Here is a 14,164-nt window from a genome sequence, read left to right as displayed (position 1 = left end):
ATAATGGTGCCTCTGAGAACTATCTAGTAACTTCGAGAACACAATGCAGTGAACTGACAAACATGTTTCCCATGTTCTTTTCAGTTTCTCATCAGTCCACTCCCCAGACTTTCTTTGCGCCCCCGATATTGTTTTCGTTTAAGTTTCATACCCTCTCGAAAGATAGCATTGACACGGACCCACACGCAATGCAGACCGACTTCCTGCCATTCGTTTCCACTCAGATTATGTTCAGGTATTGCTCCCCCTCCTTTCTGCACAGCCGCAGCATCATTGTCGTCGTCAACATCCTCGTCACCTTTTCTGAACGACTTCCTTTTGTTCTCGGGGCACCACGCCTTGGTTTGAAGTTGTAGGTCTTGCGTGTTTACTCCAGATTCGGCACAAACCGCAGCCATGACATGGGAACTTGTATGGTTGTCAACGCGCTCTTTCAGGTCATCAAAATTATTATTATTGAAGTTTATGCTTGTATGAACGTGTGCCTCACATACTGATGAAGTGGTGTGATGTGGCTGAGAGTTGCCATGCATCTGTGTACCTCTTGGTTGAAACATCACTTTTACAGAGCAGATGTCATGGGTCAAATCAGGTTGAGTTGATGTGTTAATCTACTGTTTGTTCAAAGTTATTGCCTGGATATAGGAGTGTAGTCGTTCCTTTTCACTAGTATAAGGTCTCAGGTCAACAGTTAGAATACCATCAGGGTGTTGCGCTGCTTCGTTACACATTGACGTGAAGTAATGCCAGATTTGAGGATAAATGTGCCTGGCAAATATGTTTACCTGTTGTCTATCGACTGGAGCATTGAATAGTATCACGTGATGAGAGTTCAGAGCATTGTCACATCGGAAGTAAGGGTGTGTGTAAGGAGGTGAGTCAGGATGTGAGTAAGGATGTGAGTAAAGAGGTGTGTAGGTAGATGAGTAAGGGGGTGAGTAAGGAGGTGAGTAAGAAGGTGAGTAAGGAGGTGAGTAAGGGATGAGTAAGGAGGTGAGGAAGGAGGTGAGTAAGGGGTGAGTAAGGAAGTGAGTAAGGAGGTGAGTAAGAGGTTGAGTAAGGAGGTGAGGTTGAGTAAGGAGGTGAGTAAGGGGTGAGTAGGGAGGTGAGTAAGAGGTTGAGTAAGGAGGTGAGTAAGAGGTTGAGTAAGGAGGTGAGGTTGAGTAAGGATGTGAGTAAAGAGGTGTGTAGGTAGATGAGTAAGGGGGTGAGTAAGGAGGTGAGTAAGAAGGTGAGTAAGGGGGTGAGTAAGGAGGTGAGTAAGGAGGTGAGTAAGGGGTGAGTAAGGAAGTGAGTAAGGGGGTGAGTAAGGAGGTGAGTAAGAGGTTGAGTAAGGAGGTGAGGTTGAGTAAGGAGGTGAGTAAGGGGTGAGTAGGGAGGTGAGTAAGGGGGTGAGTAAGGAGGTGAGTAAGGGGTGTGTAAGGAGGTGAGTAAGGGGTGAGGAAGGGGTGGGTAAGGGGGTGAGTAAGGAGGTGAGTAAGAAGGTGAGTAAGGGGGTGAGTAAGGGGGTGAGTAAGGAGGTGAGTAAGAAGGTGAGTAAGAGGTTGAGTAAGGAGGTGAGTAAGGAGGTGAGTAAGGGGTGAGTAAGGAAGTGAGTAAGGGGGTGAGTAAGGAGGTGAGTAAGGAGGTGAGTAAGAGGTTGAGTAAGGAGGTGAGGTTGAGTAAGGAGGTGAGTAAGGGGTGAGTAGGGAGGTGAGTAAGGGGGTGAGTAAGGAGGTGAGTAAGGGGTGTGTAAGGAGGTGAGTAAAGAGGTGTGTAGGTAGATGAGTAAGGGGTGAGTAAGGAGGTGAGTAAGAAGGTGAGTAAGGGGGTGAGTAAGGGGGTGAGTAAGGAGGTGAGTAAGAAGGTGAGTAAGAGGTTGAGTAAGGAGGTGAGTAAGGAGGTGAGTAAGAGGTTGAGTAAGGAGGTGAGGTTGAGTAAGGAGGTGAGTAAGGGGTGAGTAGGGAGGTGAGTAAGGAGGTGAGTAAGAGGTTGAGTAAGGAGGTGAGGTTGAGTAAGGAGGTGAGTAAGGGGTGAGTAGGGAGGTGAGTAAGGGGGTGAGTAAGGAGGTGATTAAGGGGTGTGTAAGGAGGTGAGTAAGGGGTGAGGAAGGGGTGGGTAAGGGGGTGAGTAAGAAGGTGAGTAAGGGGGTGAGTAAGGGGGTGAGGAAGGAGGTTAGCAAGGGGTGAGGAAGGAGGTGAGGAAAAAGGAGAGCAAGGGGTGAGTGAACACAATCTTAAACAGGTTAAGACATTAATCCTAAACATGTTAAGACCTCAACGTGTCTTATGGGACAAGGAACGTCTCTAAGATTGTGTTTAGGATCTAAACACATTTTTACTTTGTGAATAAAGATCTGAATAATAATAAATAAAGCGACAAAACCCTTTCCATATCCAATTGAAGTCTCTGCATAAAGAAGTGATCCCATTATCGGCCACGACCTTTCACTCGACCAACCAGAGCGTCGCTTACCAGACCGGTAAAGTGGCATTCGGAATGTGTTTCTAATCATGGAATATCGAAACGGTTAACACGCAGTGTTCGAGCGACGGGCTGTACGACTGATTCATCAAATTCGTCGTTTATCTAACGCTTCAATGGGAAAAATATTGGCCATCAATAGGCATTCTCGAATTGTTTTCTTTCAGTTTTCTAATTTTGAATTTCTGATTGGCTAATGGCGATTTCTTGTAAGTCATTTCATTGGTCAAAAATCACGATAGGTCGTTCCGACGTGACCTGAGATGTCCTCAGATCTTTGTGTAGCGGGTGCGAGCACTAAGATCTGATTTTAATGAATTCGTAAGACATCTATTAAGGACGATAGGTAAACTTATTTATGCAACAAAAAAATAATGTTTGTGAATGGCATATAGAAGTGATACCCATAAGGAAGATTGAGTGAGTATGGTTGTACGCCGCTTTTAGCAATATTCCAGCAATATCACGGCGGGGGAAACCAGAAATGGGCTTCACACATTGTACCCCTGTCGGTAATCGAACCCGTGTCTTCGGCGTGACGGGCGAACGCTTTAACCACGAGGCTACCCGACCGCCCCCAATAAGGAGGAGAGTTTGTGGATAACAGCTACTTTATTTGAGGAGCACAACGCTTTTGATGTTATATTTTCTCCTTCATCACTCGTCACTATATGGCTGAGATACTGCCGATGTGGCGTAAAACTTTAACTCACTCACTCACTCACGTGACACTAGATCGTCACTATATGGCTGAGATACTGCCGATGTGGCGTAAAACTTTAACTCACTCACTCACTCACGTGACACTAGATCGTCACTATATGGCTGAGAGACTGCCGATGTGATGTAAAACTTTAACTCACTCACTCACGTGACACTAGATCGACACTATATGGCTGAGATACTGCCGATGAACGTTGTGTTCCTCGCAATAAAGAAGCTAGCATCCATAAATTCTCCCCCCATCAAACATAGTTCGTCAAACTGTCTCAACAGTACTGTAGAATAACGTGCAAATCGATCAAAGATCAATACTTCTCGATCTGACGCACGCTCCTTTTCAATAATTCAACATATCTTCACTGTCTTACATAAATATGTTCCGGTAGTCGCTGCATCATAAAACTCGAATGAACAGATGGATACAATGATGTTGATACGGTAGGCGTTTCCACGAACCCCAAACAGCTTCGAAAGATGACATTATACCGGAGAAATAGTTTTATATGGCCAGGGTCTGGCTCTGAAATGCAAGTGGAACGTGTTCTCGTAAAAACCAACATGGAATGAGTGAGTGGGTTTGGGGTTGCGTGAGTGAGTAAGTGAGTGTGTTAATATAATCTACAATCTATAATCTAGACGCTGCTTTTAGCAGAGATTGCTTATGAATATGGAAGGAAGGGGGTCACTTTTTAAAAACAAATCATGAGAAAATGAATTGGGTTTAACGCCGCTTTGAGCACCAGGAATGGACTCTACACATTGTACCCATGTGAAGAATCGAACCAGGATCGTAGTGTCACAAGCTAACACTTTACCCACTGGGCTAATTCATTAATTCCCATGACCTTCTCTCATATTGTACATATCCAACATAAAGCACTATCAGATAGACAGATGAATACAAGAATAAAAGTTGAAACTGAACGTTTAGTATTATCTCTCTGAAGATGTTTAGAACTAAACTATTGGTAAGATTTGATGAGTGCATGGGTGGGTGATTTTTTCTAAACAAATCCCACTATTTTGCTGAAAACATCATGGGAGTTAATCAGATTCTCGTGAATGGTTTAGCCTATGAGAGTTAATATTCTTCTTCACGATGAGAGGCCCATTTCTGGCGTCTCCCGCTGTTATACATTATTGCTAAAAGCGGAGTAAAACCATACTCACTCACTCACTCACTCTTCTTCACGATGACACGCTTTAAAAGGAACATGTCTCGTGTTAAGTGGCAGTTCTAACACATTTAATAAGAGTCATGGTTATCAAAAATGAGAAACTCTTTGCCTATCCGCTGATACATATCAGTCTACCACTAAACAACTACCCTAATAACACGGAAACAATTTGCCATTTACACACAGAACGGAGTAGGTAGTGTCGTTCCAACCTGAAAGACTGGAGCCTGTAGTCTTTCTGTAGCTGGGAACCGTGAAGACCCGGGGTAGAATAGGTCTTCAGCAACCCATGCTTGCTGTAAAAGGCGACTATGCTGGTCGTAAGCGGCGACTAACGGGATCGGTTGGCCAGGCTCAACGACTTGGTTGATATAACAGGTCATCGTATCCCAATTGCGTTGATCGATGCTCATGATATCAATCACTGGATTGTCCGGTTCAGACTACCATTATTTACAGGCCGCTATCATGGAGTATTGTTGATTGCGGTGTTAAACAACAAACAAATCTGTAGCGGGGCCCGTTTCTGTCAGTCGGAATAGCTGGAAAATTGCTGGTGCGACATAAAACAATATTAATTCATTCTGTCAGCCTCCTATATGTTTTGTCATTGACCGGGAACAGCTGCCTAAATAGTTTTGACTATATATACTACTCCACGTGTGATAGGGATATGTTGAATCTTTCCATAATACAAAAAATGATTCATATATGTCAAGTGAATATTTAAAAAGAATGGCACATCTGAATATCCCTATTCAGCAGTTGAGCAATATATTAGTAATAGTTTGTTTTCATTGCGAAATACTCCATCGCATCATAACCATGTGAGGAACTAAAGGCAGTCATCCAAACGCTGTAATCGTCTTTTTGTAAGCCAACGATCCTCCTAACAATAGACCTGTAATGGATTCGTTAGGGCAGCAGCTATATGGTTGTAACCAACTGAAGCGTTACCTTGCCTTAACAACAGGTACACGGCACAGGTATTGTGAAACACACACAAACGCCACTTGCGGTGTGGGTGCAGCTACTTGCTCTCCGGGGATGGTACTTTCCACGTTTAATTAATACAATACTACATTTCGTTGTGCTTTAGCTCAAGCTGGTCGTGTCATACTGAAAGACTCGTACGAACATGGTGGCGGTATTTACCAGATTCTTGGGCCTGATGTTTCTTGTTTGTTCCATTCGTGAATCATCCGCTTCAGAAGATATAACGAGTAAGTCCACTGTAAGGTCACTTCAAACAAAAACATTGTATTCTTGTTTCAGTTTTTTATATTTTTTTATAGATATGGGCTGATGGGTCATATTTTAACTATATTTAATATTTTGATTCCTCAAATACTCTAAGTTACATTCATAAATGTACTTCATTAAAACAATCGTATAAAAAAGTAGAGACCATGTTGACGAGACCTTTTCCGAAAATACATCACACGAGCATTTATCCTGAGTCGGTGAAAACCGCGGCCTGGCAAGGACCATGCGTCAGAGTGAGTGAGTGAGTTTGGTTTTACGCCGCTTTTAGCAATATTCATGCAATATCACGACGAGGGACACCAGAAATTGGCTTCACACATTGTATCCAAGTCGGGAATCGAAACCGGGTCTTCGGCGTGACGAGCGAACGCTTTAACCACTAGGCTACCCGACCGCCCCTCCATGCGTCAGAACTAACGGAACGTAATCTGAGGCCCTGTTTTAAAGTATATAGATGTTGAATCGTCAGATAGCGTTTAGGTTTACTGCAAGTACTTCTTCGTGTCTTGTGCGTTTGCTTCCAGGCGAACCTTGTTAAGTTACGGGTCTGGCTCGCTACGTGATATGTTCTTAAATGTGTACACCCTTCTCGTTGTATAAATAAATCGAGAAAAATGATTTGTGATTGTGGAGTTCTCCTACAAGCAGTTTACTCTGGGACGTCTTCATTATAATATCATATAGTTGTGCTGTTACAAGCATCATATTCTGCCAGCAGATCCTGCTCAACATTACGTCACTTTTAAAAAAACCCCGACTTACATGCAGGGAATTCCGCAATTCCGTTTTTGTTATGCTATAATTACACGTGGTCTTTCGAAGAAAGAGAATTAAGGACTTAGTATGAACTATCAACCTTACAAAGAAACTCACTGAAATAAATCTGTTTCTATAGTGATGAAATACTGCATTTATCTTAAAATATAAAAATATATACGGTAAACTACAGTTATAACGAACTCAAAGGGACTACTAATTTTAGTTCGTTATAACCGTAGTTCGTCATAAGCATATATACAGCATAACTACAACTAATAGTCGGGACCAAAAAAGTAAGTTTGTTATATCCGTCAGTTCGTTATAAGCGTGTTCGTTATTACCGTGTTTACTGTATGTTTTTATTGTGTCGTCAAATAACATGTTCAAATAACACTCGATAAAATAAACATGTTTGGTGATGAGAAAATAAAAATTTGTGCTGTACTGAATATTGTATGACCTCATTTAAGCATTTACTTTCACTTTGTGTGAGATCATTGGAGTATGAACCTTCATTGAGTGAGAGCCAAACTGTATCAACGTCGGAGCTTGCGACAAAGTGAAAGTCAATTCTTATAATTTTTATGTCACTAGTTTTACCTCAAAGGACGTAGACCTTGATATATCCACAATTGTATTTAGTACGTGTGACTTCATGTTTAAACACTGACAGCCATACAACAACCTGCTGTATCGCGGAATAAAATAGTTCCTCAAAACGAGAGGTGATATGAGCTTATGTATGCTCAACATGCTCAACAGGGACAACTTATGTAGTTTCTTCATAACAAATGTACTCAAATAACATCCTTAGATAGAATTAGATATTAGATAAGAAAGGTCTTTAAGAACTACCTCAGTAATTCAGTCACAATGACAGCGCGTCGTAATACATTTACATCAAGTACAAGACGTCAAAATGGCCGACACGATAAACGTTACGGGAGAGATTTCGGAAGTTGTTTATGAAACTGGAGAGGTTACATGGGTAAGTCATCATTGATTAACTGGCCGATCGTTGAATAGTGATTAAAGATGTGTCAAACAGACACTAATGTAAATTCATAGATTGCTGTAGACGATCACTGTCAGCCAAGACACGGTTCGAGTCGATACTACCATAGTTTGGATGTGCATGTCTTCGTTTTGTTCATTGGGATGGACCGTAGCGAGGATATTCGCGAACAATCATTCAGTCAAACCCTCTGACGTTTCTCAATGTATACTGAAACGATGAGTTCAAGATTAAAGGGTTTACATGATCAGAAAGAACGCTTCTGTATGCTTTCGTGCTAGGAACTTTCCAGTGTTTTCCCCAGGAATGTGGAAGTAGTCCGCCTGTGTTAACCTCATTTCAAGAACACGGGGCTCGTGAAAAACGTAAGTGTCGTTCACACACTTAGAAACGTCAATTTCACGGTCATGTGACCACCTCACGTCCAATGGAAAAGCCATATGTCGTGTAAACTTTAAAAATATATTTCATATTGTTATTCACAAAGAAGCAGCATGGCTTCAATTGACCAATAAGCATTGAAATGAATTAATATGCACAATGGCAAATATGGTCTGTTATTTAACACAATCTGTCATTCCTTGGTGAAGTGGTGGTTCCTTGTCAAAGGTTGTAACGTCATTATCGGTACTTTTTTCACACAAAATCCACTTGAACATATATCAGACCTAGCTTTGTCTAATTTTGTACGATTGGTGTTCTATAAACAACAAACACAAAACCAGACAAAGCTAGGTATAACAGACACATTACCGTCCCTTTAATTAACGTCGGTATTGTAGATGCACCGATTTGGATCTTATATTAGATATTAACATATTTATTTTCATAAAGTGCTTATCTGAATGAGTCTCCCAAACTTGATACATATACAAATTACAATGTATTGAAAGTAACATGAGATATAGTGACATTGTATTATTGACATTAAAGTAACTTGTTAATTATTGTACTGTAAGTGTTATGTTATCGATTTTCTTTCGTAACTACAGCAACGTTATTATTTACATCCAGCACAACAACATCGCAGTATCATGTAGCAAAGCAAACATTGCTTAAAAAAGAAAAAGAAGAAGAAATAACTCAGACAAAATTTCTAAATCGGCAGGAAGAAAGAATAGAACTATCAACTGATTTCAAAATTTCAAGATTTGTTACAGTCGTTAAATGTAAATTGCCATTTAAACATGAATTTAAATCGTAGACTTTTACGAAATAATGCATATTTTGCCTTTAAGGGACAGGTAGGAACGAAATGAAGTGCATCTTCCATGTGATAGCCACAACATCTGGGGCTGTCGGATATACGTAAATCTGGCAAATTATATGTTGTATGTTATATTTCAGTGTACATGGACGAGATGTGCTACGTGCCAATCAAATTCGGCTTGATTGCTTCCACGGAACTAATAGTGAAAATATCCAGGTTCAATACCTACCCTGCCAACAGTACCTGTTTTGTCAAGGTGGTGGCTAAAACAGGCTACAGACTGATGTTCAAATTCCTGTCTGTTGAGACAGACACTTGTAACGACTTCATGGGTGTGTACGGCGAGACCATTACAGCTCCAGATGGTAAGTGAGTGAATCCCATCTTCTCCTCACAGGGGATTAATAGAATACAGGTACAGTAAAGTACGGTTATAACGAACTCAAAGGGACTACTAATTATAGTTCGTTATAACCGTAGTTCGTTATAAGCATATATACAGTATAATATCAGTAAATAGTCGGGACCAAAAAGTAAGTTCGTTATATCCGTCAGTTCGTTATAAGCAAGTTCGTTATAACCGTAGTTTACTGTAGTTGCCTCAGCAACCTTAGCTTTATGAGTGGAGACCTATTTTCTCACCTGAACCCCCCGCGGATTTAAAGCACATCTGAATGATCAAGGTAATATTGGCATATGAGGTATCATGGCAATTCACAAGATTTAAGAAATAAACAACGAGTAGGAGTTGATTGTCCTACAATAAAACACTGCAGGGAGAATAAACCATGAGGTGCGCAGCCCGAGCGGTTTATTCTCCTAGCAGTGTTTTATTGTACGCTAAACAACGACCACAAGTCTTTTATTTCTTATATGAGATATCAACATTTTGTACAGCCTTTTTAAGGATGTTAATTTAATGTACAATCTTTAAAGCGCTTAACTAAATTAAATAATGATGACTCCCTGAATACAATACGACCTCGGCAAATGTCGGACAGGTCCATTTCATGAATGGGGGTTACGTTTGTTATTTCCCGGATATTCTCACAATTTTCACGTCGATTATCTGTATCATTCCTCTCAATAACAATTGTCATTTTTTCCCTCTTTTGAAAACGATGGTTCGGCCATTGCGTCCATTGTGTTGCCCAACTACATCTACGGGAAACGACTCACTGCACACTTCCCTCTAAACAATGACGTCGTCCAATATCCGATCAAATGATCAAGTTGTGATCGCATGTGTATTAGTGTATTACCGCTTGGGTAACTGTGTTCACCGGTAATCCCATGAGCTCACCGAGGTGGACAATCCCACGGAAGTGTTTGTTTGTTTGTTTGTTGTTTAACGCCGCACTCAGCAATATTCGCGCTACATGACGGCGGTCTGTAAATAATCGAGTCTGGACGAGACAATCCAGTGACTGACATCATGAGCATCGATCCACGAATTTGGGATGCGATGACATGCATTAAGCAGTTCAGCGAGCCTGACCACCCTATCCCGTTTGTTGCCTCTTACCACAAGCATAGTCGCAGTTTACGGCAAGCACGGGTTGCTGAAGACGTATCATTCACGGCTTCACAGTTGACCTGGCTAATCTAGAGTAAATAGGGATGACTGTTCAGTTAAATTCTCAGATGAATTATATTATTATACTTACCGTGGAAAACGTATTGGAATGTGGCAGCAGTCTCACATTCTCTACTCGGTGAAAGGGCGAAGTGCCATGAAGTTTCTTTGCAGGTTTTGAAAACTGAAACATTGAAATGTTTACAAACGTTTATCTTGATACAGATTGCCTTAAATAGGCCATTGGAAATGTGCAAAATGCACTGGTAATTTGTTTGAATTAATTTCTCAAGTTCCGTACTCACAATAGGACAGACGTATCATTATATACACATTTGTCATACTTTTTGAAAATAATAAGTATTGCCATGAACAATATGCAATTAAGCAGAAAATTTTTTTTTTTTCAATTGTCTTTCTTTCAGCGATAAATGCATTTGTGTGTGTCCAGCCACGCAACGTATACACCACCCAAGGCTCAACAGGCAACTTGCTATTCCTCAGTGATGGAGATGGAAATGACGGAGGGATGAGTATCCTGGTAACAATGTTCAAGACCAAGAGTATGTATATAGAGGATATTATCTTCGTGTTCATGTCATACCATGTAAGTAAGTTCCGGTATTTCCCGAGCGAGAGCAAGGGAAATACCGGGATTTTGGCACAGGTGTCGTAAACATGGTATGCCATGAACACGAAGATAATGTTATATTTTTTACCGAAGTAGATGTCTACATACAGAGACGAATTTCAGTGTGTACCTATAAGGAAAGCGGAATCACAATTTGTGGAATGGCGTCAACAGTCTTCAGCTATGACGTCGTTTCTAGTGTGACGTTATTCCATCTCGCGTCAAAATAAGATTCGAATGACGTCAACAATGCCGCCCGAATGACGGAAACAAAACACTTTTGTCTCATGACGTCATATGACCCAAGGGCACATATTGTTTTTATGAACCCCGCTATGTTTGCCCGCGTAGGTAATGAATTCGAATATTTATAGAATAATCTACGAGCTATGAGAAATTCCCAAGCCATGGCGGGGAATATTGACATTGAATCAAGAGGGACAGATAAGCCTTTAGTCTGAGTTGTTAGTAATGTATTCTTTGAATTACCCAGAGTACTTCAGAGTAAATGTAGTTAAAGAGAATCGCGTGCTAAAACTAGGACATTCAATCCCCACGCTAACGCTTATGTGAGTCGACCAATTGGTGATCGGGACAGTGATATCTGTTAACTGATATTGCCTTACACATGCATTATGCATCTTTAGTTGGATCCAGTGTTGGGTAATAAGTGGTACTCCCTAACACATGCAATGGTTGATTCAACCAGGTGGGCCGGGTGTTATATTCGCCACAATTTACGCGTCCCATTATCATTATGTCGTGAGTTCGAATCCCAGATTCGCTCTGATTATGATTCTTGGTCTGTCAGCACCACGCCCGTTCTTCAGGTTTCACTAAAGTTGTAAACCTCTAGATAAGAGAGTTTGAACCCGCTGGGTTTTCCTCATATATCAACCCCGTGGATGCTGGAAAGACATATCCTCCTCGTCTACTCTCACTTTGAAGTCCCGATTGTGTTTCTAGGTTTGTCGGGACCCTACCCGTTCTCGTGGGTTTCACCAATGTGGTAACGCCTGAGAACTGCATCACTTAGGGTTTTCCTCCCACACCAAGCTGACACGCAGTGATACAACTGGACTATTGTTCAAATCGGCGTTAAACCCAAGTCACTCACTCACTCATGCACGCAGATATACTTCTTCATAATTCTGGCAACACTTTCAATTTACAACGTTGTAACGTGCGTGAGAACCGGATTGACTCAACAGCTCAATAACCCACATTTCAGATGGCGATTGTGGCAAGAAACATTTCAACTGCGATAATAATCGCTGCATCCATGACGCCCTGAAATGCAACTCCCGGGACAACTGCGGCAACAACCAGGATGAGGAGGAGGGCTGTCGGTGGTGGCTCGGCTTGGTAATCGGTCTGACCGTGACGGCGGTCATCTCAACTACTGCATTGATCATCTTCATAATATTCTTGAAGAAATATTCGGGTCGGAAAAGGGTGCGTAAATACTTGTTTGATGTCGTTTAAGTATATGTACTATGTATAGTGGCTGGCGTTTAAGTTTATGTACGATGTATAGTGGCAGGCGTTTAAGTATATGTACTGTGTATAGTGGCAGGCGTTTAAGTATATGTACAATGTATAGTGGCTGGCGTTTAAGTATATGTACTATGTATAGTGGCTGGCGTTTAAGTATATGTACTATGTATAGTGGCTGGCGTTTAAGTTTATGTACTATGTATAGTGGCTGGCGTTTAAGTTTATGTACGATGTATAGTGGCTGGCTTTTAAGTATATGTACTGTCTATAGTGGCTGGCGTTTAAGTATATGTACTATGTATAGTGGCTGGCGTTTAAGTTTATGTACTATGTATAGTGGCTGGCTTTTAAGTATATGTACTGTCTATAGTGGCTGGCGTTTAAGTATATGTACTATGTATAGTGGCTGGCGTTTAAGTTAATGTACTGTGTATAGTGGCAGGCGTTTAAGTATATGTACTATGTATAGTGGCTGGCGTTTAAGTATATGTACTATGTATAGTGGCTGGCGTTTAAGTTTATGTACGATGTATAGTGGCTGGCTTTTAAGTTTATGTACTATGTATAGTGGCTGGCTTTTAAGTATATGTACGATGTATAGTGGCTGGCCCTGTCCAAAACTCTCACAAAAGTCGGATAGTACTGAATATTTTAGGAAGAGTCTTGGCAAATTGGGCCAGAGAAAAAACTCTTTACACACTGTTTAGACAACAATTTCTTTCTTTCTCCCAAACCAACTATACTTGAAAGTCAACTCAATTGACAAAAGCAAGATTTTGTAAAAAAATTACCTTTGTTTGTATATATACTAACAGCATGTCCCTAAATGAAACACTATCCAAGTCTCTATCAAATAAAATGAATGCACAACTATAATTGGTGGATGTGTAAAATAAGACTTCTTGTTTTCACAGATTCAAACCCAACCTGTTCGAGGCTGGGTCCTCAATCAACCCCATCAGGGCTGGGCGATGACTCAAACCTCGCAGAGCTCAGGGGGCCAACCCCACGTGCAAAATGTAACACATCCGTACCCCACAAAGAACGGCAACCTCACACAGTACTCAGATATCGAACAGGTGCCCACGGTTCAAAGTCAGCAGTCCTCCCTTGAGACTCCCAGCTTTTCTGAGCCCCCGACCTATATGGAGACAGCACCCGCACCAGTTAACTACACCCTCCCAGCGGACACCGTTATGGCACCTGCCCCTGCTCCAGTGATGGCCTCCTCAGTAACAGGAGGGACGGGGGCACACGGGCCACAACAAATATAACTCTTATGCCAGAAGTCCGTTGTGGTATATTTCATAAATCACACACACCGTGACACACAGACAGTCCTGATATACTTCATAAAGCAGACACACCGTGACACACAGACCGTCCTGATACTCTTCATAAAGCAGACACACCATGACACACAGACAGTCCTGATACTCTTCATAAAGCACACACACCGTGACACACAGACAGTCCTGATACTCTTCATAAAGCACACACACCGTGACACACAGACAGTCCTGATATACTTCATAAAGCACACACACCGTGACACACAGACAGTCCTGATATACTTCATAAAGCACACACACCGTGACACACCGACAGTCCTGATATACTTCATAAATCACACACACCGTGACACACCGACAGTCCTGATATACTTCATAAATCACACACACCGTGACACACCGACAGTCCTGATATACTTCATAAAGCACACACACCGTGACACACCGACAGTCCTGATATACTTCATAAAGCACACACACCGTGACACACCGACAGTCCTGATATACTTCATAAAGCACACACACCGTGACACACAGACAGTCCTGATATACTT

General features: G+C 41.6%; 1 protein-coding gene across 1 annotated transcript; it reads left to right on the top strand.

Moving 5' to 3' along the window:
• Window positions 1-5,502: 5,502 nt before the first annotated feature.
• On the top strand, window positions 5,503-13,592 carry LOC139452724 (uncharacterized). The gene is made up of 5 exons (XM_071234303.1): window positions 5,503-5,587; window positions 8,752-8,979; window positions 10,616-10,753; window positions 12,053-12,276; window positions 13,233-13,592. The coding sequence occupies exons 1-5, from the start codon at window positions 5,503-5,505 to the stop codon at window positions 13,590-13,592; spliced, it is 1,035 nt and encodes a 344-aa protein (XP_071090404.1).
• The last annotated feature ends 572 nt before the right edge of the window (window positions 13,593-14,164 follow it).

This window comes from Haliotis cracherodii, unplaced genomic scaffold, assembly GCF_022045235.1.
Source record: "Haliotis cracherodii isolate W230 unplaced genomic scaffold, xgHalCrac1.p SCAF_10, whole genome shotgun sequence".
Taxonomy (NCBI): Eukaryota; Metazoa; Mollusca; class Gastropoda; order Lepetellida; family Haliotidae; genus Haliotis; species Haliotis cracherodii.
Note: the sequence above shows the minus strand (reverse complement) of the source record. Positions and strands in the feature narration are given on the sequence as shown.

What these genes read in the sequence shown, in the direction of transcription:
- LOC139452724 (XM_071234303.1), top strand. Translation starts at nt 5,503, where the DNA reads ATGGTGGCGGTATTTACCAGATTCTTGGGCCTGATGTTTCTTGTTTGT. An exon ending in CGCTTCAGAAGATATAACGA is followed by an intron (nt 5,588 to 8,751) that starts GTAAGTCCACTG and finishes GTTATATTTCAG; the next exon opens with TGTACATGGACGAGATGTGC. An exon ending in AACAATGTTCAAGACCAAGA is followed by an intron (nt 10,754 to 12,052) that starts GTATGTATATAG and finishes CCCACATTTCAG; the next exon opens with ATGGCGATTGTGGCAAGAAA.